General features: G+C 41.9%; 1 protein-coding gene, 1 long non-coding RNA gene and 1 pseudogene across 2 annotated transcripts; all 3 read left to right on the plus strand.

Moving 5' to 3' along the window:
* Positions 1-882: 882 nt before the first annotated feature.
* Positions 883-1,443, plus strand: LOC109562853 (interferon beta). Its single transcript, XM_070794467.1, has one exon. The coding sequence runs from the start codon at positions 883-885 to the stop codon at positions 1,441-1,443; it is 561 nt and encodes a 186-aa protein (XP_070650568.1).
* Positions 1,444-3,414: 1,971 nt separating this feature from the next.
* Positions 3,415-8,644, plus strand: LOC139184530 (uncharacterized). The gene is made up of 2 exons (XR_011568018.1): positions 3,415-4,947; positions 5,887-8,644. It is a non-coding gene; the product is annotated as an uncharacterized lncRNA (long non-coding RNA).
* Positions 8,645-19,058: 10,414 nt separating this feature from the next.
* On the plus strand, positions 19,059-20,490 carry LOC139184527 (interferon alpha-2-like; annotated as a pseudogene).
* The last annotated feature ends 4,856 nt before the right edge of the window (positions 20,491-25,346 follow it).

Below are 25,346 nucleotides of genomic sequence, written 5' to 3' on the forward strand. Positions count from 1 at the left end.
GGCATTCTGCCTTCCATGGGGTCGCAAAAAGTCGGACCTGACCTAGCAACTGAAAAACAACAACAAGGTTGATAAAGTTATGTGATGTCTTGCTCCTTATGGCTAAGGCCTCCAAAAAAATTCAGAACAACTTAGTTTAACATCATTCTGTTTTGTTTTTTATATACATTATTTTTTCTTTTACTTAAATATATTTATTTTTAGTTGAATGATAATTGCTTTACAATATTGTGTTGGTTTCTGCCATATATCAACATGAATCAGCCATAGGTATACGTATATCCCCTCCCTCTGGAACCTCCCTGCCCCCACCCCCGCCTCTAGGAACATCACTCTATTTTAGATAGAAAAAAATAGGTATCTTTTTGAAAATCACAAACTGCAAGTATTATTGTTTGGTAATAGCAGATTTCTGAATTAAACCTAATTCTTATGAAAAAGAAAAGTCTTACAAACAAGGCCCCCTCTCCCCAAATCTCATAATATGAAAAGAAAAAAAGAACAATCTTTTCAAAATGAAAGAATCCTGTAATAATCTAGTTATTTGGCTTATATTTTTCTTTAAGATTCAGCAATTCATTGAAATTTTAAAAAACATTAGATATTCTCGGTTTCTATATCTTTTTTCCCCATGGTATATAAACATTAAAATAGCAAGGAGCTTAAAGAAAAGAGTTTTAGAGGCAACTAATAATTTAAATGACATGGGAAAAATGAAAGCGAGAACTGAAAGTGGGAAATTCCTCTCAAATAGAAAGAATGGAGGGCCATGCTGTATAAGTAGCCCACACTTAAGGACGAAGGACATTCACTCTGCAAACCCTTGAAGACTCAGCTTCAGCACCTACTAGCAGAACAGGTAGCCCTGTGCCTGATTTCATCATGACCTACCAGTGCCTCCTCCAGATGGTTCTCCTGCTGTGTTTCTCCACCACAGCTGTTTCCAGGAGCTACAGCTTGCTTCGATTCCAACAAAGTCAGAGCCTTAAAGAGTGTCAGAAACTCCTGGGGCAGTTACCTTCAACTCCTCAACATTGCCTCGAGGCCAGGATGGACTTCCAGATGCCTGAGGAGATGAAGCAAGAACAGCAGTTCCAGAAGGAAGATGCCATATTGGTCATGTATGAGGTGCTCCAGCACATCTTTGGCATTCTCACCAGAGACTTCTCCAGCACTGGCTGGTCTGAGACCATCATCGAGGACCTCCTTAAGGAACTCTATTGGCAGATGAATCGTCTGCAGCCAATCCAGAAGGAAATAATGCAGAAGCAAAACTCCACTACGGGAGACACGATCGTTCCCCACCTAGGGAAATATTACTTCAACCTCATGCAGTACCTGGAGTCCAAGGAGTACGACAGGTGTGCCTGGACAGTCGTGCAAGTGCAAATACTCACGAACGTTTCTTTCCTGATGAGACTAACAGGTTACGTCCGTGACTGAACATCTCCCACCTGTGGCTCTGGGAAGGGACAATGTGACTTTGAGGTGAGACTCTTCACCCAGCAGAGGCTCTTGAAGTAACTGACAATGCAATGCACTGGATTTCAATGGACAGTTAAAGACTAAGCTATTTTTAAATTGATTTATGCATTATTTATTTATTTAATGAGAAATAAATTATTTATGAAACAAAATTTATTTAATGAGAAATAAATTATTTATGAAACAAAAGTCAACGTGGCAGTTTCAATCTCAACTTGATTTATGTGACAACACATATTAAAAATTGCAGAGCACTTTGGAGACATTCATTGCAGAACAAGCCTGCAGAGTAGTAGAGTTTCTGGCCCTGCCTTTGAGGAATTTAAAATACAAGGAAGCTGTTTGGAATGTCCAAGTTATATGCATGCTCTCCATGTACCCATACAGTCTACCTGCGCTTGTCTTGTTCACTTCTTTAAATGTACCAGATAGCTCATGCCGGAGGGCCCCTCTATATGATGTGGGGGTTATTTCCTCTCTGTTTTTTTCTTCAATTCGGGGAAAATGTAGACCACGTTACATTTGAGAGCCTTACAAAGTAAGCCTTCTTTATATCAATAAAATTTGGGCAAATGCCACTTAATTTATAAAATTCTTACTCAAGTAAATGAAAAATTCGGACTTTCTAAATGTTCTCAGTTGCTTGTACACTCCAGCGCTTATTTCCAACAACGTAGTCCTGACAAAGAGGTTTCAGGAACATGAGTCGAATTACTTAAGACTGTCTTTGGGGGTCATAAGAAATTGTAAAAAATGCTAAGTCACTCATTAAAAATAAGTGAAAAGTTGTCTTGAAAATATTGTTTACATCCATGAAAGATAGAAAAGTAAAATATTAAATACTTGTTTTAGTACACAGAAAATATAGTTTAAATAAAGTTTACTAAAATGCTGTTATATACAAAATATATTTTAATATTCTATGCTTAGTATTTACAATACTTTCTATAAATTTATTATAAAATTGGAAACGTGAGATATTTCATTTAAAATAAGTATATAATTCAACATAAAATTAATTCGAAAAAAGAAAGTGCTGTGCTTTTTAAAATATTCCTAGTTTTCAGCTATTCAACACTTACTCCCCCCACTTCAAGGCCGAATCCTTGAAAGACCCTGAAAATTCCAGAGCATTCCAGGAACGCACAGTTCTTTGGTCCCTGACCCAGGTGGTGGCCGCGTTCCGTCTCACCCCCAGAAAGTCCCCCAAACCGTCCCATGGTTATTTGTCCCCTGGCCACCGCTGAGTTCTCCTCTGTCTGCAACGCACTCCCAGGGTCCCCTAGCCAGTCTCGTCGCCTTGGCTGTTTCTCACGTTGTCCAAAATGGCTCCAAGCCTGTGGTTTCACTGACTCCACCTGGCTCCGCTTTGTGCTCAAGGTCCTCCCATCGTCCCATCTCTCACAGTCTCACCCCCACCGCCGGGTTTTCTTGGTCCACACCGCGGTGCCACCACCCCAAGACGATTGTCTCATCACCTATGCGCGCTTTCACTCTGTCCGCAAAGCCGTCCCATCAACTCGAAGCCAAAAGCCTCAGCTCTGCCACCGTGTTACATTTTGTGCCCAACGCCTTTCCGTCTTGCCACAGCGAATAGTCTCGTCGCCACTTCCAGGTTCCCCTGTGTGGACCACACCCATCCATCGTCCGGTAGTCTCATCCCTTCGCCGGGTTTAACTTTGTCGCAAAGCTGTCCAATCGTCCCACCACCAGTAGTTTTTCGCCACCGTCACGTTTCACTGTGTCCGCAACGCGGACTCAGCGTCTCAAAGCCAAGCAGGTTCCCAGTATGAGAAACGCCCTCCCATCACCCCATAGCCAAGTCTCCTCGCTTCCGCTGTGCTTCACTTTGAGCACCAAGCCCGCCCATCGTCCGACAGCGAATAATCTTAGCCACCGCGGCATCTAAAGTGAGCGCAACACCGCCCCCAGTGCCCCACAGCCTCTGGTCTCCTGGCGACATCGGCTTTCACTCTGTCCGCAACACTTTGCAACCGTCTTAACCGCAACAGCCTCACCCACCCGCCACCCCCGCCGGATTTCACGTGGTGCAGGACTCTGTCCCAGCGTCCTCTCGCCAATATTCTCATCGCCTGCGCTGTTTTACACTTGCCTCAAGCCCTCCGACTTCTCAGCGCCTCATCTCTCTCAGAAACCCCGCCTTGGGGGTTCTTTTCTTCAAACATGGCCAGTTCGGGTTGACGTGTGGAAAGAAAGCCCACTACTCAGGCGATCTTTCCGAACATGGCAATATTCTGGCTCCCTACTCAGGACAGCGGAAACCAGCCCTTTTCCATCAAAGGGCTAATGATATGCGCACCCTTGAATCAATGCTCCTATACAAAGCTCTGTGGAAACTGCGTTCTGTCTCTCCAGCACCACCACGAGAGTCATCTGCTAACTCTCAAGACTGCGATTCGAAAGCAAAAACGATGGAACCACAGTGTGTGCGCTCTCGCGGTCACCGGGAGAAACAGGCTGTCTGAGGTTCCATCTCAGCGCTCTTTGCTCATCGTTTCGCGGTGCTCGCGCGCCCCCTCCCGGCCATCTGCAGAATCACTGACATTCTCTAGGGCCCACATCCACTTGCTGGTGGAAGGAGTGATACTCTGCTGCATCCCTGCTTGCTCTCTTCGCTGGACTGGGATCCACTGCCAGAAAGACAAGGAAATCTTCAAACACTTGAAATAGATGCAAAGGATCCGCCATCAGTCGCGCCTAAAGGACAAAGCCGACTTCAGATTTCCTTGGAAAAGAGAGATGATCACTCCAATGCAGATGACTCAGGGCCCCAGCAACCACTATCTGAGGCTCCAGCAGAGCTTCCAATTCTTCACCACGGAGGACAGCCGTGCTACTCGGCAGCCCGGATCAGAGTCTGAAACAACTGGAGCAGATGCAAGGAGACATTCTGTGCTGTTCTCGTTGGAACTTGGTGCCCGGGAGTATTTCCATGACACCCATCTCTACCTCAGGGAGCTGGAATACAGCCACTTTGCCTGAGACGCTGTCACAGTGGAAATTAAAAGTGCTTTTCCCTCATGTAAGAATCCTCAAAGAAATGGCAACAATGAAAGTGTTTATATTTGTAACTCTCGCTAATGAATTCCATTTCGTTTCTTCCTGTTCTAAAGCAATTGCAGCTCCTATTTCCTCAGGCACTGAAAACTGAAATGAAAATCATGATTTTTCAGAAACAGGTGTGGACAGCAGAAGAGAATGTCTTTTCTTCTATAAAGATCTTTTGATCATCCTTTAAAAGATCTCTTGATGTCTGCGGGACTATATTTTCTATACTCAGAGTTCAGAGTTTCTTTCTCATGGACAGGTCTTCAGGATCCTCTGTTCTTAAAAATCTTTCTCAGTTAATTCTAGGTGCTATGGAGATAAAGAATAAACTGTGTGGATTTTCCTCATAATAGAAACTTATCTTTTCTTCCTGAAGAGCACCTTCTGGATCAGGTGAATCTTCTGGTTTGCTTACATTCAAAGGGTGATTCAGGGACATGGGTACCTTCTGTTTTGTGGCTTTTTCCATCATCAATATGTGACTCCAAGGTTGTCTGTGGTACTTGGATCTAGTACACTCGGCAGTAAAGGGATGAAGTCTGGTGGCTCACAGGGGATGTTTCCAAGCGCCAGGACTACACAGGGTGAGAGCACTTCCTCTCACGTTCCACAGCCTGGATTTATCCTCATGGGAATCTCATTGCAAGCAAGTTGGGAAACTATTGGGTGATGAATGGATGAAGAGATAAGTTCAGGGTGCTGACTTTCAAAAATGCACAACATGATAGTTGAAAGTTAAGTGTCTGGAGGGCAAAATGAGGACTGCAGCCCAGGAGACAGCACCTCAGATAGCTCTGAGAAGCTGTTCCAAAGACACACAGAGGGATACATGTGATTTTGGTGAAGGGGCATTACATGTAATCATGTGCCTATTTTTTGTGGAAGTTTTCTGCCAGTGTCATGAAGGTTTCCTGGAGTCACAAGAAGCAGTCATCACCATGAAGGATTTCCATGCTTTTCTAGATATGAGGAGATAGAAGAACAATTGAGTTCTTAAAATGGGCTCCTGAAAATCGCTAACCTTCTGAAGACTTGTTCTGCCAGTTTTCCCTGCACACAGCATGCCTCACTTCTGCTTTCCACCTTAGATTCCTTTCCAGGGGTGTTAAAAATCAGCAGCTGCAAGAACACGTGATTGAATCCTTGTAGGTAGATGTCAAGTGCCAATGGCACGTGCTAGTTTGTACTTGACAGGGCATGAGACCACGTTCACGTTTGCACTGTTTGTTCAAATGAAGTTCTGATGGGGGTCGAGGGGAATAAGTATTGTTGTTGCTTCCACACACTTCGTTAAAATACAATCTGACCCAAATGCTTTTTCTCCAAGTTCAGCTTTGGGGAGAACGACAAGAATGCCAGTCATAGTTCACAGTATCATCCACTGTTTGAAAGAAACATTCAAGCTGATCCCCAAAGGCATTGCCTACAGGAAAATATCCACAGTGTAGACACATTACAGGTTGTTTCCTTACTACCTGAGGGAGACAAGAAAAGAAGAATCAGGCAGTTCCTTGAACTACTTGAGGATGACTGAAGAAAATGTGATGAGTGAGTCTTCCATTTGGGTCCAGGCCCAAGAGCCTCATCCTGATCTTCTAAATATTGGAAATGGAAAGTTGAAGACAGTCTTCCTAAAAATGAGCTTCAAAAACTATCTCACATATGCTCTGTGAGAGGACAAAAAAGCAAAAACAAATTTTTGTATCCACAAAGAGTTAAGAGAGAAAATTAATCGCAATTGATGAAACACTTTATAAAATATTTGACACATTACTATGCTTAGTCTATTAATACCGCTACCAGTCACCTAATTAGTCTTGCTGTTATCCTGCTGATGAGGTAACATTTATGGTGCAGGAGAATAAATAATAGAGGATAAGATAGCAATTCAAGTAAACATTTGCTGTTCACCCTTTTATGTTAAAGTAGCAAGACACATGTATATACTTATTTAATATATATTGTACAAGTGTGTGTATTTATATATGTGTATGTATTTTTGTTCAGTCACTTAGTTATATCTGACTGTCTGTGACCCCATGAACTGTAGCATGCCAGGCTTTCCTGTCCTTCACTATCTCCCAAGTTTGCTCAAACTCATGTCCATTGAGTCAGTGATGCCAAGCAACCAACTCATCCTCTGTCACCCCCTTCTCCTCCTGCCCTCAATCTTCCACAGCATCAGGGTCATTTTCAAAGGGTCGGTTTCTTCTCAGCAGGTGGCCAAAGCATTAGAGCTGCAGCTTCAGCACCCGTGCTTTCAATGCATATTCAGGGTTGATCTCTTTTAGGATTGACTGGTTTGATGTCCTTGCAGTCCAAGAGACTCTCAAGAATCTTCCTCAGTACCACAGTTCAAAAACATGAATTCTTCGGCGCTCAGCCTTCTTTTTGGTCCAAATGACATCCATACATGACTACTGGAAAAACCATAACTTTGACTACGTGGACGTTTGTTGGCAACATGGTATCTCTGCTTTTTAACACACTGTCTATATTTCTCATAAAATTTCTTCCGAGGAGAAAGAGTCTTTTAATTTTGTGGCTGCATTCATCATCTGTCCATAGTAATTTTGGACCCCAAGAAAATAAAATCTGACAGTGTTGCCAATTTTTCTGCATCTATTTGCCATGAAGTGAAGGGACTGTATGCCATGATCCTCATTTTTTGAATGTTGATACAACTATATATGTATAGGTATTTTTTGGGGGGGTCTGATTTAGCTGTACCTCAAACTGGTTCTCTAGAAACGTGGTTAATTTAGGTCAGGGAAACCATAGATGTTATAGAGATTCTGTTTTACATGATGGCTGAAGATTTTCAAAATTTGAATTTTTGAAATTGCTATTATGGTGGAAAATTTATGTACTGCGATTGGCATATTCATTCCAAAAAATCCTCTCTGTTTTGTTTTCCATGCGTGCAATCTGAATTGTGATACAAAGAATACAATATTCTAAATACAAAAGAAATGTTTCAACAATTAGAACATTTAAATAGAATTTGTGACTACAACAGTTCCATGTGAAATCCTGATGCTTTTCTAAGTTAAAATTAATGAAACTCTATGTGAACTTACAATTTAACAGATGAGATGGCACTAGTGGTAAAGAATCTGCCTGCCACTGCAGGAGACAGGCGATGCGGGTTCCATCCCTAGGGTGGGAAGATCCCCTCTATAAGGAAATGACAACCCACTCCAGTATTCTTGTCAGAGGACGCTGGCAGGCTACTGTTCATGGGGACACAAACAGTCAGAAGCAACTGATGGACCAAACAACAACAACCATGTATAAAATTAGAGCAACACAAAGGAAAGTTTGTGTGTGATTTTCGATGTTATCATGGTTCACATAAGAAAACAATATACCTCCTGGAGTTCCCAAGTTATCACTGGAAGTCCCAATGCTGGAATGTTTCTACATTTAGTTAAAATATAATAATGAAAATGATTCAGTGTCTTATATGTGTTCAAGTCAGTTCAGTCGCTCAGTCGTGTCTGACTCTATACGACCCCATGAACTGCCGAACACCAGGCCTTGCTGTCCATCACCAAATCTTGGAGTTCACTAAAATCATGTCCATCAAGTCAGTGATGCCATCCAGCCATCTCATCCTCTGTCATCCCCTTCTCCTCCTGCCCCCAATCCATCCTGCATCAGAGTCTTTTCCAATGAGTCAACACTTCACATGAGGTGGCCAAAGTACTGGAGTTTCAGCGTTAGCATCATTCCCTCCAAAGAACTCCCAGGGCTGATCTCCTTCAGAATGGACTGGTTGGATCTCCCTGCAGTCCAGGGGACTCTCAGGAGTCTTCTCCAACACTACAGTTCAAAAGCATCAATTCTTCGGCGCTCAGCTTCCTTCACAAACCTACTCTCACATCCATAATGACCAATGGAAAAACCATAGCCTTGACTAGACGGACCTTTGTTGACAAAGTAATGTCTCTGCTTTGGAATATGCTATCTAGGCTGGTCATAACTTTTCTTCCAAGGAGTAAGTGTCTTTTAATTTCATGATTGCAGTCACCATCTGCAGTGATTTTGGAGCCGAGAAAAATAAAGTCTGACACTGTTTCCACTGTTTCCCCATCTGTTTGCCATGAAGTGATGGGACCAGATGCCATGATCTTTGTTTTCTGAATGTTGAGCTCAAAGCCAACTTTTTCACTCTCCTCTTTTACTTTCATCAAGAGGCTTTTTAGCTCCTCTTCACTTTCTGTCATAAGGGTGGTGTCATCTGCATATCTGAGGTTACTGATATTTCTCCTGGCAATCTTGATTCCAGCTTGTGCTTTTTCCAGCCCAGCGTTTCTCATATGTGTAATAAAATTCAAAAAATTTATAATCCTCCTTGGAAACCATGTTAGATCTGAAATAATATCAAGACCATGAGAAAAGTACCTTACCTTATTTTTTAAATTGTACATCATTTGTAAATCATCAAAAACAAATATGAGTCAAGTATGTTTCATCAAGAAAAATAATAAAACAATAGAAAACTATGTAATTCACTTTATGGATGGGACAAAATGGATAGGTTTAATGTATGAAATTCATACTTTGGAAAAAATGATATGGTCATAAAATGTCCATGGCTAAGGATATAAAAATAGAGGGAAAATGGCTAATGCATGTAATAATGAAAATCCATTTTTTCCCATTATTGAAAAAGAAGATGAATATGTGCGTCTAGGAACATACATTTCACATTACTAGAATGACTAGTGTGAATGTGAATTGTTTTTTCTTCACTTCTGTATTTGCTACTTTGTGTTTAAATTGGCAGGACAGCTCACTGTTCTTTGATTTCTAATTTCCTGCCTTCTTCCCAGCTGGAGTTCAGAGGAAACCAATATAGCCAATCTCTAAACTCAATATGCCAGGAAATTTGGAAAACTCAGCAGTGGCCACGGGACTGGAAAAGCTCAGTTTTCATTCCAGTCCCTAAGAAAGGCAATGCCAAAAATGCTCAAACTACCACACAATTGCATTCATCTTACACACTAGCAAAGGAATGCTCAAAATTCTCGAAGCCAGGCGTCAACAATACATGAACTGTGAACTTCCAGATGTTCGAGCTGGTTTTAGAAAAGACAGAGGAACCAGAGAATAAATTGGCAACATCCGCTGGATCATCGAAAAAGCAAGAGAGTTCCAGAAAAACATCTATTTCTGCATTATTGACTATGCTAAAGCCTTTGACTATGTGGACCACAATAAACTGTGGAAACTTCTGAAAGAGATGGTAATCCCAGACCACCTGACTGCCTCTTGAGAAATCTGTATGGAGGTCAGGAAGCAACAGTTAGAACTGGACATGGAACAACAGACAGGTTCCAAATAGGAAAAGGAGTACGTGAAGGCTGTATATTATCACCCTGCTTATTTAACTTATATATAGAGTACATCATGAGAAACACTGGGCCAGATGAAGCACAAGCTGGAATCAAGATTGCGGGGAGAAAGATCAATAACCTCAGATATGCAGATAACACCACCCTTAAGGCAGAAAGTGAAGAACAAAAGAATCTCTTGAGAACATGAAAAAGGGAAGAGTCCACTTAAACCTCAACTTTCAGAAAACTAAGATCATGGCATCCAGTCTCATCACTTCATGGCACATAGTGGAGAAACAGTGGAAACTGTGGCAGACTTTATTTTCTGGGGCTCCAAAACCACTGCAGATGGTGACTGCAGACATGGAATAAAAAGCTTACTCCTTGGAAGAAAAGTTATGACCAACCTAGACAGCATATTAAAAAGTAGAGACATACTTTGGCAACAATGGTCCATCTAGTCAAAGCTATGGTTTTTCCAGTAGTCATGTATGAATGTGAGAGTTGGACTATAAAGAAAGCTGAGCGCTGAAGAACTGATGTGCTTGAACTGTGGTGTTGGAGAAGATTCTTGAGTCCCTTGGGCTGCAAGGAGATGAAACCAGTCCATCCTAAAGGAAATCAGTTGAATGTTCATTGGAAGGACTGACATTGAAGCTGAAACGCGAATGCTTTGGCCACTTGATTCGAAGAGTTGACTAATTTGAAAAGACCTTGATGCTGGGAAAGATTTATGGAGGGAGGAGAAGGGGACCACAGAAGATGAGATGGTTGGATGGCATCACCAACTCAATGGACATGAGTTTGCGTAAACTCCGGGAGTTGGTGATGGACAGGAAGCCTGGAATGCTGCAATCCATGGGATCGCAAAAAGCAGAATAAGACTGAGCTGAGCCACTGAACTGAACTGAACTGAAGCCAGTATTTGACTACAGCCCATAGATGGAAGTGTAACTCCAGTTCCTGTTTGTTCATGAATGCATCACTCAGTAGTCAACCAAGACTACAAGGCTGAGGACCTAGAACACAGAGATGGAGGTTGCCTCAGCTCTTCATTCTCTCAGTACTGTAGCTTGCTCCTTGCTCTAGTCCAATGCTCGATAACGGATCCCTGAAGAAAGGCCATCAAAGACTTCCAGGGACAGATGGAGAGCCTGGTGTGACGAAGTAACCCCTGCCGCTTAAACTCTCCTCTCAGACCTCACCTGGTTCACCTGCTTTCTTGGTTAAAGCTTGCGGGGTAGTTTTATGAGAGAGTCTATGTGACACTGAATGTAGATTTCCCCGTGCTTTCCTTAGTTGTACATGTACCTGGATGCAGTCTCTATAGACGTGTTGAAGAACAGGTCAGGAGACCTGATGTCTAATGATGGCAGGAGCATCATCATCATTCAAAAAGATTTTGACTCGCAGGATGAGAACTGCCTTCACAGCAAGTTTACAAGCTAGATAAGAAGATGAAACTCTTTGCTATATTCTCATATGCTTCACCTTAACGTGAGAATTGTTTCATTCAAATTGATTAGGGCCCTAGTAACCACAGGACTCCAAAAAGTGCCAATCATTATATTTGGAATACATGGCACTCATTTTGCAAACTGCATCCACTTTCCACCATTCTAACAGCATTCAAACTTAATGTGTTTTCATTTTCTTAAGTAAACAATGTGTTTTCCTTTAACTTTTAGACATTCCCCTGGGTTTACACTTGACCATAGCTTCACATGCATCTCTAGTCCTATCAAGTCTCTTGTGAGCATTTGCTGTGTTGATGAAAAGCAACAGTGCTAGTAAGAACTACAAGTGAGTAGTCACATGAGTGGAAGGTACTTTAAAGAGTTTGTTATTATTTTGGCTGTGCCACGTGGTTTAAGAGGCATTAGTTTCCTGACTGGGGATCGAACCCAGGCCCACAGCAATGAAAACTTTGAGTCCTAACCACTGACGGCCAAGGAAGTCTCAAATTACTTTAAATTTTGCAGTATTCGTTCTTTAGTTTTTCATTCAAGGATTCAGAGAAAGTCTAAATTGCTTTACCATTACATATTTACTAAAATAAATGACTGTTGGAGAACTGAATGGCGTATGACAAGAGTCAAAACCCATGTAAAAGTCATGTTAAAAGTAAAGCATAAATCCAACACATTTGAGACACAAAATGATAAAAAAGGTTAAAATAATAAAAAATTCATAGAATCTGCTTACACGTTAAAGATGCTATCGATTGATTTAATACACAAACTCCATTATTACTTGGAAGAGGAAGAAAAACCTAAAATCAAATAATCAGATCAGATCAGATCAGTTGCTCAGTCGTGTCCGACTCTTTGCGACCCCATGAATCGAAGCACGCCAGGCCTCCCTGTCCATCACCAACTCCCGGAGTTCACTCAGACTCACGTCCATCGAGTCAGTGATGCCATCCAGCCATCTCATCCTCTGTCTTCCTCTTCTCCTCATGCCCCCAAGCCCTCCCAGCATCAGAGCCTTTTCCAATGAGTCAACTCTTCACATGAGGTGGCCAAAGTACTGGAGTTTCAGCTTTAGCATCATTCCTTCTGATGAACACCCAGGACTGGTCTCCTTTAGGATGGACTGGTTGGATCTCCTTGCAGTCCAAGGGACTCTCAAGAGTCTTCTCCAACACCACAGTTCAAAAGCATCAATTCTTTGGCACTCAGCTTTCTTCACAGTCCAACTCTCACATCCATACATGACCACAGGAAAAACCATAGCCTTGACTAGACGAACATTTGTTGGCAAAGTAATGTCTCTGCTTTGGAATATGCTATCTAGCTTGGTCATAACTTTCCTTCCAAGGAGTAAGCGTCTTTGAATTTCATGGCTGCAGTCACCATCTGTAGTGATTTTGGAGCCGAGAAAAATAAAGTCTGACACTGTTTCCACTGTTTCCCCATCTATTTCCCATGAAGTAATGGGACCGGATGCCATGATCTTCGTTTTCTGAATGTTCAGCTTTAAGCCAACTTTTTCACTCTCCACTTTCACTTTCATCAAGAGGCTTTGAATTCTTCTTCACTTTCTGCCATAAGGGTGGTGTCAGCTGCATACCTGAGGTTATTGATATTTCTCCCGGCAATCTTGATTCCAGTTTGTGTTTCTTCCAGTCCAGCGTTTCTCATGATGTACTCTTCATATTAGTTAAATAAACAGGGTGACAATATACAGCCTTGACATACTCCTTTTCCTGTTTGGAACCAGTCTGTTGTTCCATGTCCAGTTCTAACTGTTCCTTCCTGACCTGCATACAAATTTCTCAAGAGGCAGATCAGGTGGTCTGGGATTCCCATCTTTTTCAGAATTTTCCAAGTTTATTGTTATCCACATAGTCAAAGGCTTTGGCATAGTCAATGAAGCAGAAATAGATGTTTTTCTGGAACTCTCTTGCTTTTTCCATGATCCAGCAGATGTTGGCAATTTGGTCTCTGGTTCCTCTGCCTTTTCTAAAACCAGCTTGAACATCAGAAAGTTCACGGTTCACATATTGCTAAAGCCTGGCTTGGAGAATTTTGAGCATTACTTTACTAGCATGTGAGATGAATGCAATTGTGCGGTAGTTTGAGCATTCTTTGGCATTGCCTTTGTTTGGGATTGGAATGAAAACTGAGCTTTTCCAGTCCTGTGGCCACTGCTGAGTTTTCCAAATTTGCTGGCATATTGAGTGCAGCACTTTCAGAGCATCATCTTTCAGGATTTGGAATAGCTCAACTGGAATTCCATCACCTTCACTAGGTTTGTTTATAGTGATGCTTTCTAAGGCCTACATGACTTCACATTCCAGGATGTCTGGCTCTAGGTCAGTGATCACACCATCGTGATTATCTGGGTCGTGAAGATCTTTTTTGTACAGTTCTTCTGTGTATTCTTGCCATCTCTTCTTAATATCTTCTGCTTCTATTAGGTCCATACCATTTCTGTCCTTTATTGAGCTCATCTTTGCATGAAATGTTCCTTTGGCATCTCTGATTTTCTTGAAGAGATCCCTAGTCTTTCCCATTCTGTTGTTTTCCTCTATTTCTTTGCATTGATCGCTGAAGAAGGCTTTCTTATCTCTTGTTGCTATTCTTTGGAACTCTGCATTCAGATGTTTATATCTTTCCTTTTCTCCTTTGCTTTTCGCTTCTCTTCTTTTCACAGCTATTTGTAAGGCCTCCCCAGACAGGCTTTTTGCTTTTTTGCATTTCTTTTCTATGGGAATGGTCTTCATCCCTGTCTCCTGTACAATGTCACGAACCTCATTCCATAGTTCATCAGGCATTCTATCTATCAGATCTAGGCTCTTAAATCTATTTCTTATTTCCACTGTATAATCATAAGAGATTTGATTTAGGTCATACCTGAATGGTCTAGTGGTTTTCCCTACTTTCTTCAATTTATGTCTGAATTTGGCAATAATACTAAATACTTAATACCAAAACAGGGGCAACACAGAAGGGGGCCAATACACAGCCCGAAAATACAATGTAGGAAATAATTAGAGGTGGCAATGTTAACATCAATGAGATCTTTGTCATTCATATCAATATTCATACACTTGAGAATTCCAGAAACAATCACGTGAGAAAGAAATTATTCTTTGTGAGAAAGAGGTTCAATATACATAGGAAACACATTGAATCTATAATTAAATTTTAAAAATGCTAGAGCTAAATTTCAAATAGTACAAAACAATGAGTAAAAAATATAACGTTATATAGCAATGTGAACAGAAACACCAGAGCGCTGAAGTTTTACCTCAATGCTGTGCTTGGGAGCCTAGTTGCTTCAGTCGTGTCTGACTCTCTGTGACTCTGTGGACCATAGGCTGCCAGGCTCTTCTGTCCATGGGATTCTCCAGGCAAGAATACTGGAGTGGGTTGCCATGCCCTCCTCCAGGGGATCTTCCTGACCCAGGCATCAAACTGGTGTCTCCTCTTGTCTCCTGAATTGGCAGGCAGGTTCTCTACCATTAGCTCCACCTGGGAAGCCCAGTAGAATGCTGCTGCTGCTAAGTCACTTCATTCGTGTCCAACTCTGTGCGACCCCATAGACGGCAGCCCACCAGGCTCCCCTGTCCCTGGGATTCTCTAGGCAAGAACACTGGAGTGGGTTGCCATTTCCTTCTCCAATGCATGAAAGGGAAAAGGGAAAGTGACACAACTCTTACTGACCCCATGGACTGCAGCCTACTAGACTCCTCTGTCCATGGGATTTTCCAGGCAAGAGTACTGGAGTGGGGTGCCAGTACCTTCTCCACAGTACAATGCTACTAGTCTGTAAAACACCATACATAAAGTAGTAAAGAGAAGAATGGAAACTATCATTTAGAGGAGGAAATTAGCAATTAACACTCTTGGGCCCTTAACCTACAATAGCAAATATAACTTGTTTCAAATATCTATAAACCATCCATGAAAATTATCATACATTAGACTTCACAGAAAATATCCATAATTCCTCCAGGGGAAAAATATTGTTTTAAGTTGTGTGCCCAGATCACAATGCCTACAATTAATTTTAATATTATTTTAAAGCATCATTTAAAGATGTAACATCATCCTGATAAATTATGTCAGGTCAAAATTAAACCATAGAATTAGAAATTTTGTAAGTAATGGAAATTAAATCACTACGTGTCAAATTTTCAGAAGCAAAGATACACACTGAGATGAATTCATATCCTGGAGACATGAATAGAAAATAGATTGGCCTCATTCATTAAAGTCAACAAGAATATTCATATAACATTAATAGAAATAGTATAAGAAAGTATCTGTCAAATGTGCACTTCTGAGTGACCATGATTTGACTGTCATTCTGTGGAGTAAAGCTTGCTCTTCTCAAGAGAGTGGTAGTCTAGCTCATAACTCACATAATCATCATCCAAGTGCTTCTCCTTAGAACAATCACCAGGCATGCAGCAGACGTGCCTGTCACACAACATGTTAAAAAGACTACAACGGAGAATATTTTTAAATGTGTACTCCAAAGTTAAGATTTCATAAAATTCCTCATCTTGCTGTTTCACGAAGGATCTTCTTACGTGAAACTGTCCTTTTTTCCAACTTCAAGTATATGATACGTAAAAGCATGACAATGACTAGGCACTGAGGTGCCCCTGCTCAGATCCACACTGCAGCTCTGTAGTCTTGCCCAGCGCTGTATTTGCACCACCAGCAGAAGTTGTTATTGTGGTGGAAAAGACAGATAAGATCTTGATATCACTATAGGAATTATTTTTCCTCATGAATCCCTGTAGAGTGTCCTGGGGATCTGCAGGGGCCCACAGACCACACTTTGAGAACTGTTGGTTTCATGAATTTCCCTGCATCTGCTTTGGTCCGAGTGGCTCTGTAGCTTTAAATTCGCAAGTAATTTCCTTGGTTCTTAAGATAAAATCTAACATCATTCAAAAGTCTATCTCTGGGCCCTTTTCCATATCTCCAGGCTCATGCCATGATAGCCCCTACATGCATGAATACAGTCTACCGACTTCGGTCTTGTTCACGTCTCTAAAAGTACCAGAACCATTCCTGTGCAGGGACACTCTATATGCTATGCTTTGTTTTGTATTATTAGTTTTTTTTTATTCTGGGAAATTTTGCTCTTCATGAGTTACTTAACAAATTCATGCTCATTCTTCAAGTCTCATACATCGGATTACTTCCCTGGGGAGACTGCTGCTGCTGCTGCTAAGTCATTTAAAGGTGGTCTAAATGAGCTTCCCAGGATACTCACTGCCATCAACATCTGATACTTCTGTGTAGCCCAGGGCCCAAATGTAAATACCTAATTATCTTATAACTACTTCTTTCGTGGCAATGTCCTTGCTTCAGTGTGAGCTCTGTAAGGTCAGGACCTCTGCCTCTCATACTGAAGACTCTCCACAAGGCCAGCAAATAAAGGAACACACTGCACAACATCTTTCTATATGTAGTTTTACAGCATTAGGCCTCTGGGAAAAGATTCAAAAGGAAGAGGAAGAAACATGTCTTCAAATACATTTCATGAGTAAATAAAAGGTATGTTTGTATTAAAGAAAATTCTATATTCTTATGGAATAAATTGGAGAAGGAAATGGCAACCCACTCCAGTATTCTTGCCTCAAGAATCCTGTGGACAGAGGAGCCTGGGGGGCTGCTGTCCATAGGATCGCATAGAGTCGGACACGACTGAAGTGACTTAGCATGAATAGCACGAGTGCATGTAATAAATATAACATAAATGCAAGTACCATAAAAGTAAATAAATTAATATAAATAAATGAGTTCAGTCAGTTCAGTTCAGTCGCTCAGTCGTGACCGACTCTTTGCGATACCATGAATCGCAGCATGCCAGGCCTCCCTGTCCATCACCATCTCCCGAAGTTCACTCAGACTCACATCCATCGAGTCAGTGATGCCATCCAGCCATCTCATCCTCTGTCGGTCCCCTTCTCCAATAAATGAGGTACATTCATAGAAAAACATGTTATTCCATAACATTCAGCCACAGGGCATCAGATATATTTCCTCTAATTCTAAAAGCAGATGGATATTGATATTCTCAATATTAATGCCAATATCAAATGTCACTCAAACTATTTCATAGCTAAGGCAGAAATCAGAGTTTTGGAAATGACTGAAAATGAAGAGTCTGAGCTAGGACACGAGTCACTGAGAATCAGGTTCCTTCTTACTTCCTGAGTTTTCTTAGGAAACAGTTAACACAGAAAGCGCCTCGTGATTTCCACTCTGACAGTTTCCCAGCCCCAGTCACTGTGTTCGTTCTCTTTCAGGTAGACATGAATGCCCTGGAAGTACCTCTTCTCGGCCAGTGTGGGGCCCGTCCTTCCCAGGGCAGGGTCTTCCTCTTCCATCACCTGCCCCAGGCAGGCGTCAAGGTCGTCCAGCTGCTGATGGAGTCCAGTGCAGAGCTGCTCCAGGAGGGTGGTGTCCCAGGCAGCAGAGGCGTGCTCTGTGTGGAAGAGGTTGAAGCTCTGCTGGAGCATCTCGTGGAGCACAGAAAAGGCCTGGGCCTCTGGAGCTGGCCGCCACTCACCTGCTCCTGAGGGAATCTGAAGTCTTTCCTGTAGCCCAGACAGGAAAGAGAGAGATTGTGTTTATTTGATGCAAATGTGAAGGTCTCCTGCTTTTCCAAGTCAAGACTCTGAGGCAGTTCATGGATTCAGAGGAAGAGATGGGGTTAGAGATGAGCATCATCAGTATCATCATTGAGGAGATGAAGAACCATTGGTCAATTCCTCAAGGAAGCATTCCAGTTGAGATGAGCAATTGTGAGCATTGCTTCATCTTCATTTCATCTAAGGATCTTCTGTTGTGTGCCTCTTAAATATTAAGTCCAAAATGTTCATATTCTGAGTTTACCCAGATACATGTACTACCTCATTTTGGGCTTGCCTTTCACTTCAACAGCCTGGAAATCAGTCATGAGTTTCTGCTCTTCTGTATCCTTACATTGAAGTAAAATGTATTCATTAAAAAAGTAGATGTTCTAATTCCATGGAATGCTTACTATGTCAGTAACTTGGAACTAATGATATATTAAGAGCTATTGGATCTTTCTTCCTGATGCTAAGATCAACTTTTAAGGAAACTTTGTTAGACTTCTTTTTCAAATCTTCTTTTGCTGCCTCTGCATATTCCTCTTGAAAGACTTGATCAGACGTGAAAAATATCTGAGCTTTATATGCATGGATCTCACCTTATTCTCCTCAGCAGAACTTTTAATTTGTCAATTTTGGTTTTATTTACTCTCCATAACTGAGGAAATTACTAAACATTTATTATGTGCCAATCCAAATGCTGAGCTTGTTACAGAGTCCAAGTTGCTCTGCTTGCAGCTGGGTAAATCAATGAATCCAAGACGAGGTGTTGGGAGCAGGAAAGGGCTTTATTCGGGAACTGGCTGACTGAGAAGAGGAAAGGCTAGTGCCTCAAAATAACCATCTTGTGGGGGTCCTGGGTACCAGACTCTTTTATGAATCAGATATGGGGGGAGGTGAGGAAACAAAGTAAAGGAGGTTTAATTCCTGAAAATATCTCCCAGAACAGCCAGCAAGCCTCAGGTAGGCGGATGTGTTAGTTGTACTTCCTGATAGTCATTTCATGGGTGGTGTGAAATGGAATATCTCATGTCATGTCAACAAACAAAGATGTCATATCGATCTGTGATTCTGGCCTTCCCAAATGTGAATTTCTGGGACAAAAACAATTGAAGTCACAGAAGCAGATCCAGTGTAAATTCAAAATTAACCCTTCCTGGTTACAAACTAAGCCTATAACCAAGATGATGAATCCTCCAAAGTCACTCTCATGAAAGTAAAGTGTAACCACCGCTCCTGTCCAAGTGTTCAAGTGGTGAGAATGTCCCTTTTTTATCCCAGGTCCTTGTCCTTGCCATGTCCAAGCAACCCACTTTTTTATTAGGTCCTTTTATACGGTTTTCATATTGCTACCTCTTCTTTGTCATGTGTATTTCAGTTTGTAAAAGCTGTGCTAATGCTCCTACAATCTTTTCAATTTCCACTTTGACGTTTATGGCAAAAAAAGGAACAGAAATGTAAATGAATAGAATAGTTAATGTATTTCCTTCGCGATTTTTCAAGAGATCAAAACTTCCCACTCATTGAACATTCCTAGAAAGTAAAAGGAAGCAGTGAGTGAAGAAGTAACCCACAAAGGTCAAGTAAATGATGTAATGAAAAAACTATAGTGACGTCTCTGTCCAAATGACAAATGTCACTTAACTACACAAACAGGGATGAAGAGCTCTACAGAGTGACAGATTTCAGACCAGCTTATGTGAAATGGCACGCATGATTTGATGTCCCCCACCTAGGCATTCATGGCAAAAATTAGCACTTTTATTGATTTCATTACAAAGAGTAGGAAAAGAAAGGAAAGGGCAAACTGTGGAAAAACCCAGAAAATGAAAGTTTCTCTACTCACTCTTTAAGAGCCACCCATCACCCCAAGCCCTCAGAATTTGCCTAGACCTCCCCTGCAGGCAGTCCTGCGAGCCCCCAGCGTCCCAATGGCCCTCCCTGTCACTGTGCTGCTGGCCCTGGTGATGCTCTGCTCCAGCCCCATGTGCTCCCTGGGCTGTGAGCTGCCTGCGAGCCACCACAGCAATCTGGAAAGCTTCACACGTTGGAGTCAGATGGAGAGAGTGCCCATTGTGTCCTGTCTGAGGGACAGGACTGACTTCAGATTTCCTCAGACCCTGGTGCATGGGACCAGGCTTGAGAAGACAGAAGCCATAGCTGTTGTGCACGAGTTGCTCCAGCAGATCTTCCACCTCTTCAGCACCATGAGCTCTTCTGCAGGTCGGGACGAAAGCCTCCTACAGATTCCTCGTGGGACTTGATCAGCAGCTGGAGGACCTGGACACGTGACTGAGGGAAGGAAGGACACCAGAACAGTCACCTCTAGGGAGTGAGAACTCCAGATTGGCTGTGAAGAGTTACTTCCAGCGAATCAGTGTGTATCTCAAAGAGAAAGAATACAGCCGCTGTGCCTGGGAGGTTCTCAGCGTGGAAATCAGAAGGTGCTTGGTCTTTGCCAGCAAGCTCATTGGAAAACTCAGGAAATAAAGAAGGTGTTGAATGTGAAAACGGTTCATCTGGTCAACTAAATGGCTATTTTCTAAGACTCAAAGTGCAACCTTTAACTCTAGTTTTGTGTCAGATGACATATAAGTAATAGCTAATATATGGGATTATTTAAATGTATGTTAAATGTTTTGTTACCATAACTTTTCAAAACAGATGTAAGTATCCATTTTCCATATCTTAAAAAGTTGTAATATTTATTTATTTATTTAAATTATCGGAAATATTTACGCCATTCATAGCATTTAAACTTTATCATTCACATTTGCTTTGTTTATATTTTGTATAAGACTACTCTTGTTTTTCAGTAGAGAAAATAAAAGTAATTTGAAAAAAACAAATGGACTAGCACACATCTTTGAATAAAATCTAACCCAAAGCCTGATCCTACAAGATAAACCTATACTGAAGTCACCTGAATAAAAAGGGAATGGGGTTACCCACCTAGGGTCATAGAAAGAACAATGGACAATGTGAGGAGGGGTGAATGTGATTCTTGAGACATAGATTAGAAGTGGGAGGGAGATGAGTGGAGAAAAGCCCAGGTCATGGACACAGTTTCCTGCTGGGGGCCTGTAAGAATTGGAGCGCCTTCAAGGATTAGTGGAGAACCATATACATCATGTGGAGAAGGCACTGGCGACCCACTCCAGGACTCTTGCCTGGAGAATCCCAGTAATGGGGGAGCCTGGTAGGTGCAGTCCATGGGGTCTCTAGGAGTTGGACACGACTGAGTGACTTCACTTTCATTTTTCATTTTCATGCATTGGAGAAGGAAATGGCAACCCACTCCATTGTTCTTGCCTGAAGAATCCCAGTGACGGGGGAGCCTGGTGGCCTGCCGTGTATGGGGTCACACGGAGTCGGACACGACTGAAGCAACTTAGCAGCAGCAGCACATCCATCATGGGAGGTCAATCTGCATATGTGGAATCTAGGGTCCTGGAGTAGGATGTGGAAGGGACAGTAAGTTTTCTATACTTGGTCACTCCTGAGAAAAGAGTCTTCCTAAATTGTTCAAATGGAGGCAAGAAGAACAAGGCAGCCTGGGGATTGCAGAGACAGCTAAGAGATGTGAGAACCAGTAGCTGTCATGATAAATGTGACTCTAAAGAAGTAAAGAGGGTTTCTTAAGCTTATTTATATATATTAAACACACACATGTCATCGCTAAACTTTTAAATAACTCATACAAAGGAATGCCTACCCTTGACTTCTTGGAGGATGCATCATGATCCTATACTGTTAACAATTTAATGGGTATCCTTCTAGACATTTTCATATGTAGTTAATAAATCTGTACATATGGACAGATATGGACTAATGTATATCACATAAATATCCATTTTTCATATATTTCAGATTCTCATTTATTTATATTTCCTTGCAAATAGATCTTTGAGATTTTTCTTCATTTATACATAAAAATAGATTGCCTAGTTATAAATTGCTGCATTATGTCTTAACTGCAAAACTAAGATAATCATAAAGGCTTATCTTGAAAGTGTGATAAGATTAATTGCCTTAATTTATAGCACATGCTCACAATGGTACCAGACACTTCCTAAGTGCTCCAGACGTAATAACTTTTGGGTTTGAATCTGGTTAGAAGATTATTTCCTGATGTTCTGGGTCTGTGCTCAGGAAGATGAGGCAGTTCGCAGAGAGCTGTTCAGAGACAGATTCCTGCAGCTCACCCACCACTCAGTGAGAGGGGAAATAGCCATTCACTGTGATGACGAGGCCAAGCCTGTTGCAACAATACCCAGAGTTCTAGACGGAAACATTCCTACCTGGCACACAGGCCAGCTGTCTACAAGGACTCACCTCCACCCTCACTGGATTCTTTTGTTTTCCCTGGAGTTTAGGAGCTCAGAGTTTCAGCCAGGAAGACACAGGCATCTGGCAGGCAGTCAGGAGGATCCTCTGCTCTGTACACTCAACTCAGTCAGGAGGCCAGGCCAGAGGGGATTCCCAGGCAGGATCCTGAAATCCCGTTTGGCAGCTTGCATTGACTTTCCTTTTCACTTGTTGCATCAATTTCGTTGCTATTTTTGCCTTCTGGGGTTCATTATGCAATCTCTGATGCTGTAACAAAACTCAAGTCACTTGTCAGATTTGAGTATGTAGATGGCTTTGCTTTGGGCTGTTTCACTTTAAGGAAGATTCAGAAACTGCCTCAGAGACAGGAAACTAACCCAGACCCACACAGTGGGACCTGCTAACCTGTCAGCAGAGGGGGGCCTCTGAGGCTTGTTCAGCAGCTGCAGCCAATGTGTTGTCCCTTTTAACCGTTTTCTCAACCTTGGGTTAGCCTGACTCACTGCACTCCCGACAGTGATTGTGAGAATTAAAGTCCAGCTGAGAGAACGGCCTGGGATCTGAAGTAAAAGCAGGCTTGATGCTGACGGGCACGTTCTGAAAGGGCAGCAGCAGCGGGTCCTGGCAACAAACAGTGAAAACAAGGCCTGGGCTGCTCCTGCCTGTTCCTGGGCCATCGACCCTCTGATGGGCGCATTCTGAGAGTGACAGGGGAGCACAGTGTGGGATCCTCTGGTTGGATATGTTCTGGAGGAGTTAGGAGAGCTAGCCAGAGAGGCCTTCAGCCAAGTACCTAGTTCCAGCTGCGTCCTGAAGTGAGCTAGAAAAAAAGTGCACAATGAGTCTATCCAAGGCCTGTGACAAGACGTGCAGGGTGTGAGAAAAGGGAAGAAAGAAGACTGCAACCAGGGGCACTTAGATCTCTCTGCATATTGTCCCTCTCCACACCAGGTGGGAGGCCTGAGCAGGGGCTCTGGGCCTACCACCAGTTGTTGGCTGTGAGCACAGGGCAACCCCAGCCTGGGCAGAGTCAGCCTCAGGTGCTGAGAGAGGGCGAGAGCGAGGCCGCAGCTGGAAGGTGGGAAGACACGCTCTTCCCTCAAGCTGGAGACAGACTCTCCATTGTGGTCCTGAAGCTTCACAGGAGCTCTCTAGGTTGCCAAGCAAAATGTCTCCAGTTAGGTTGGCCCATTTTTAATTTTGTATATTTATACAAATGATTGGTTTTCTTTTGAGTTGAGTTTCTCTTACTCACTACTATGTTTGTGGGTTTATTGTGCTTCTTACATCTTGTTATTAACAACCCTATTATAAGCCTAGACAACAACTTCTTTATTTATGCCATTTTAAGGGATTTTACGTCATTTCGTGTTTGGTACTGTTATCAATAGTGCTGGTATAGGTATTCTTTACTTATATCCTGATGCATATGCACTTGATTTTTTTTCCAGGCTGATTGCTGCAGTTACTAGATCATAGGCTATGCATATTTCAACTATGCTACAAAATGTTTTTAATTTATGATTTATACACCAAGTAGCAGTTGCTCTATATGAACATCACCCTTGACATTTTCAATCCTTTAAAATTTTTATTTGCAGACAATATACATTCATTTAAACATTTGAAAATCCAACCAAGTACTTTTAGATATAGCATTTGTAAACTTAGCCAGATTAAAAACCAAAATTATTTTGTTATGTGTTTGTGTATGAAAATGCAAGGAAAACCCAGTCCATTAAAAAGTAGAAAATAATGAAAAAACTGTTTCATTCATTCTTGCAAAAACACTAAATAATAAATATGTTGGGGAAAAAAAACACCCCAGAAAGAATGTGAAAAATATATAATCCAGCCATTAGTTAAGGTTTATTGAGAGACATTTTAAAAATAGTCCAATAAGTTGGCAGCATTTGCTTCTTTTGTTATGAAGTGGTTAAGAAACATTTCTAAATAAATATTTGCTCATTAAATGACAGTGTGAGTCTCAGTAGGAGGTGGCCTTGGCAGTCTCCTATTGTAGACTCTGTATTCCCTTCTCACTGATGCTGACCACCTCATCACATGCTTACATATCTTTTGCTCTCTCAGAAAAGAATTAGTTGGACAAGTTGCTTAATGCTTATTGATCATCAGGATTGAAAAAATAAGACAATCTCAATGGAACAGAGAAACCTTCTATTTTTCATTAGTTTCTGGCCATCTAGTTTGAATCAAATTTCAATTATAGACTTGTATTTAGAGGTCAAAAGTGAAGGTAATTGGGCCTGTCAATGCTACATTCAAAAGGATTAAAGTCTGGGACTTCCCTGGTGGGCCAGTGGTTAAGAATCCACCTGCCAATGCAGGGGACATGGGTTCCATCCCTGGTCAGGGAGGATTACATGTGCTGTGAGGCAACTAAGTCTGTGCACCCCAACTACTGAGCCCGTGCCCTAGAGTCTGTGCTCTGCAGCAAGAGAAAGCTCCACAGTGAGAAGCCTGAGCTCCTCAACTAGAGATCAGCCCACGCTTGCTCCAACTAGAGAAAGCCCACCTGCTGCAACAAAGAGCCAGTCCAGTCATAAATTAATTAATTAAAAATTACCTAGTCTACACTTTATTAAGAACTCCTTAATGCCTCTCCCCCATCCCCCACCCCCTCACACACACTGTCTGGTTGGAGCAACTTTTTATTTATTTTCTTATTTTTGGTTGTGAGACTTGTGGGATCTTAGTTCTCTGACCAGGGCTGGAACTCGGGCCTGCTGCCCTGAAAGCATAGAGTCCCAACCACTAGATCTCCGGGGAATTCCCAGATCTCCTTCGTTTTTTTACCTAATGTTCTTTTTCTGTTCTGGGATGTCATTTAGGATGCCCCATTACCTTTAATTGCCATGTCTTCTTAGGCACCTCTGGCTATGACAGTTTCTCAGTAGTAGACATTTTATGTTATTGTCAATGGTATCATTTTTAAATGTCGTTTTCCAACTTTAAGCTCATATAAAACGAAGTGGTTGATTTTTAATATTGATCTT

This window comes from Bos indicus, chromosome 8 (assembly GCF_029378745.1).
Source record: "Bos indicus isolate NIAB-ARS_2022 breed Sahiwal x Tharparkar chromosome 8, NIAB-ARS_B.indTharparkar_mat_pri_1.0, whole genome shotgun sequence".
Classification (NCBI taxonomy): domain Eukaryota; kingdom Metazoa; phylum Chordata; class Mammalia; order Artiodactyla; family Bovidae; genus Bos; species Bos indicus.

What these genes read in the sequence shown, in the direction of transcription:
- LOC109562853 (XM_070794467.1), top strand. Translation starts at nt 883, where the DNA reads ATGACCTACCAGTGCCTCCTCCAGATGGTTCTCCTGCTGTGTTTCTCC.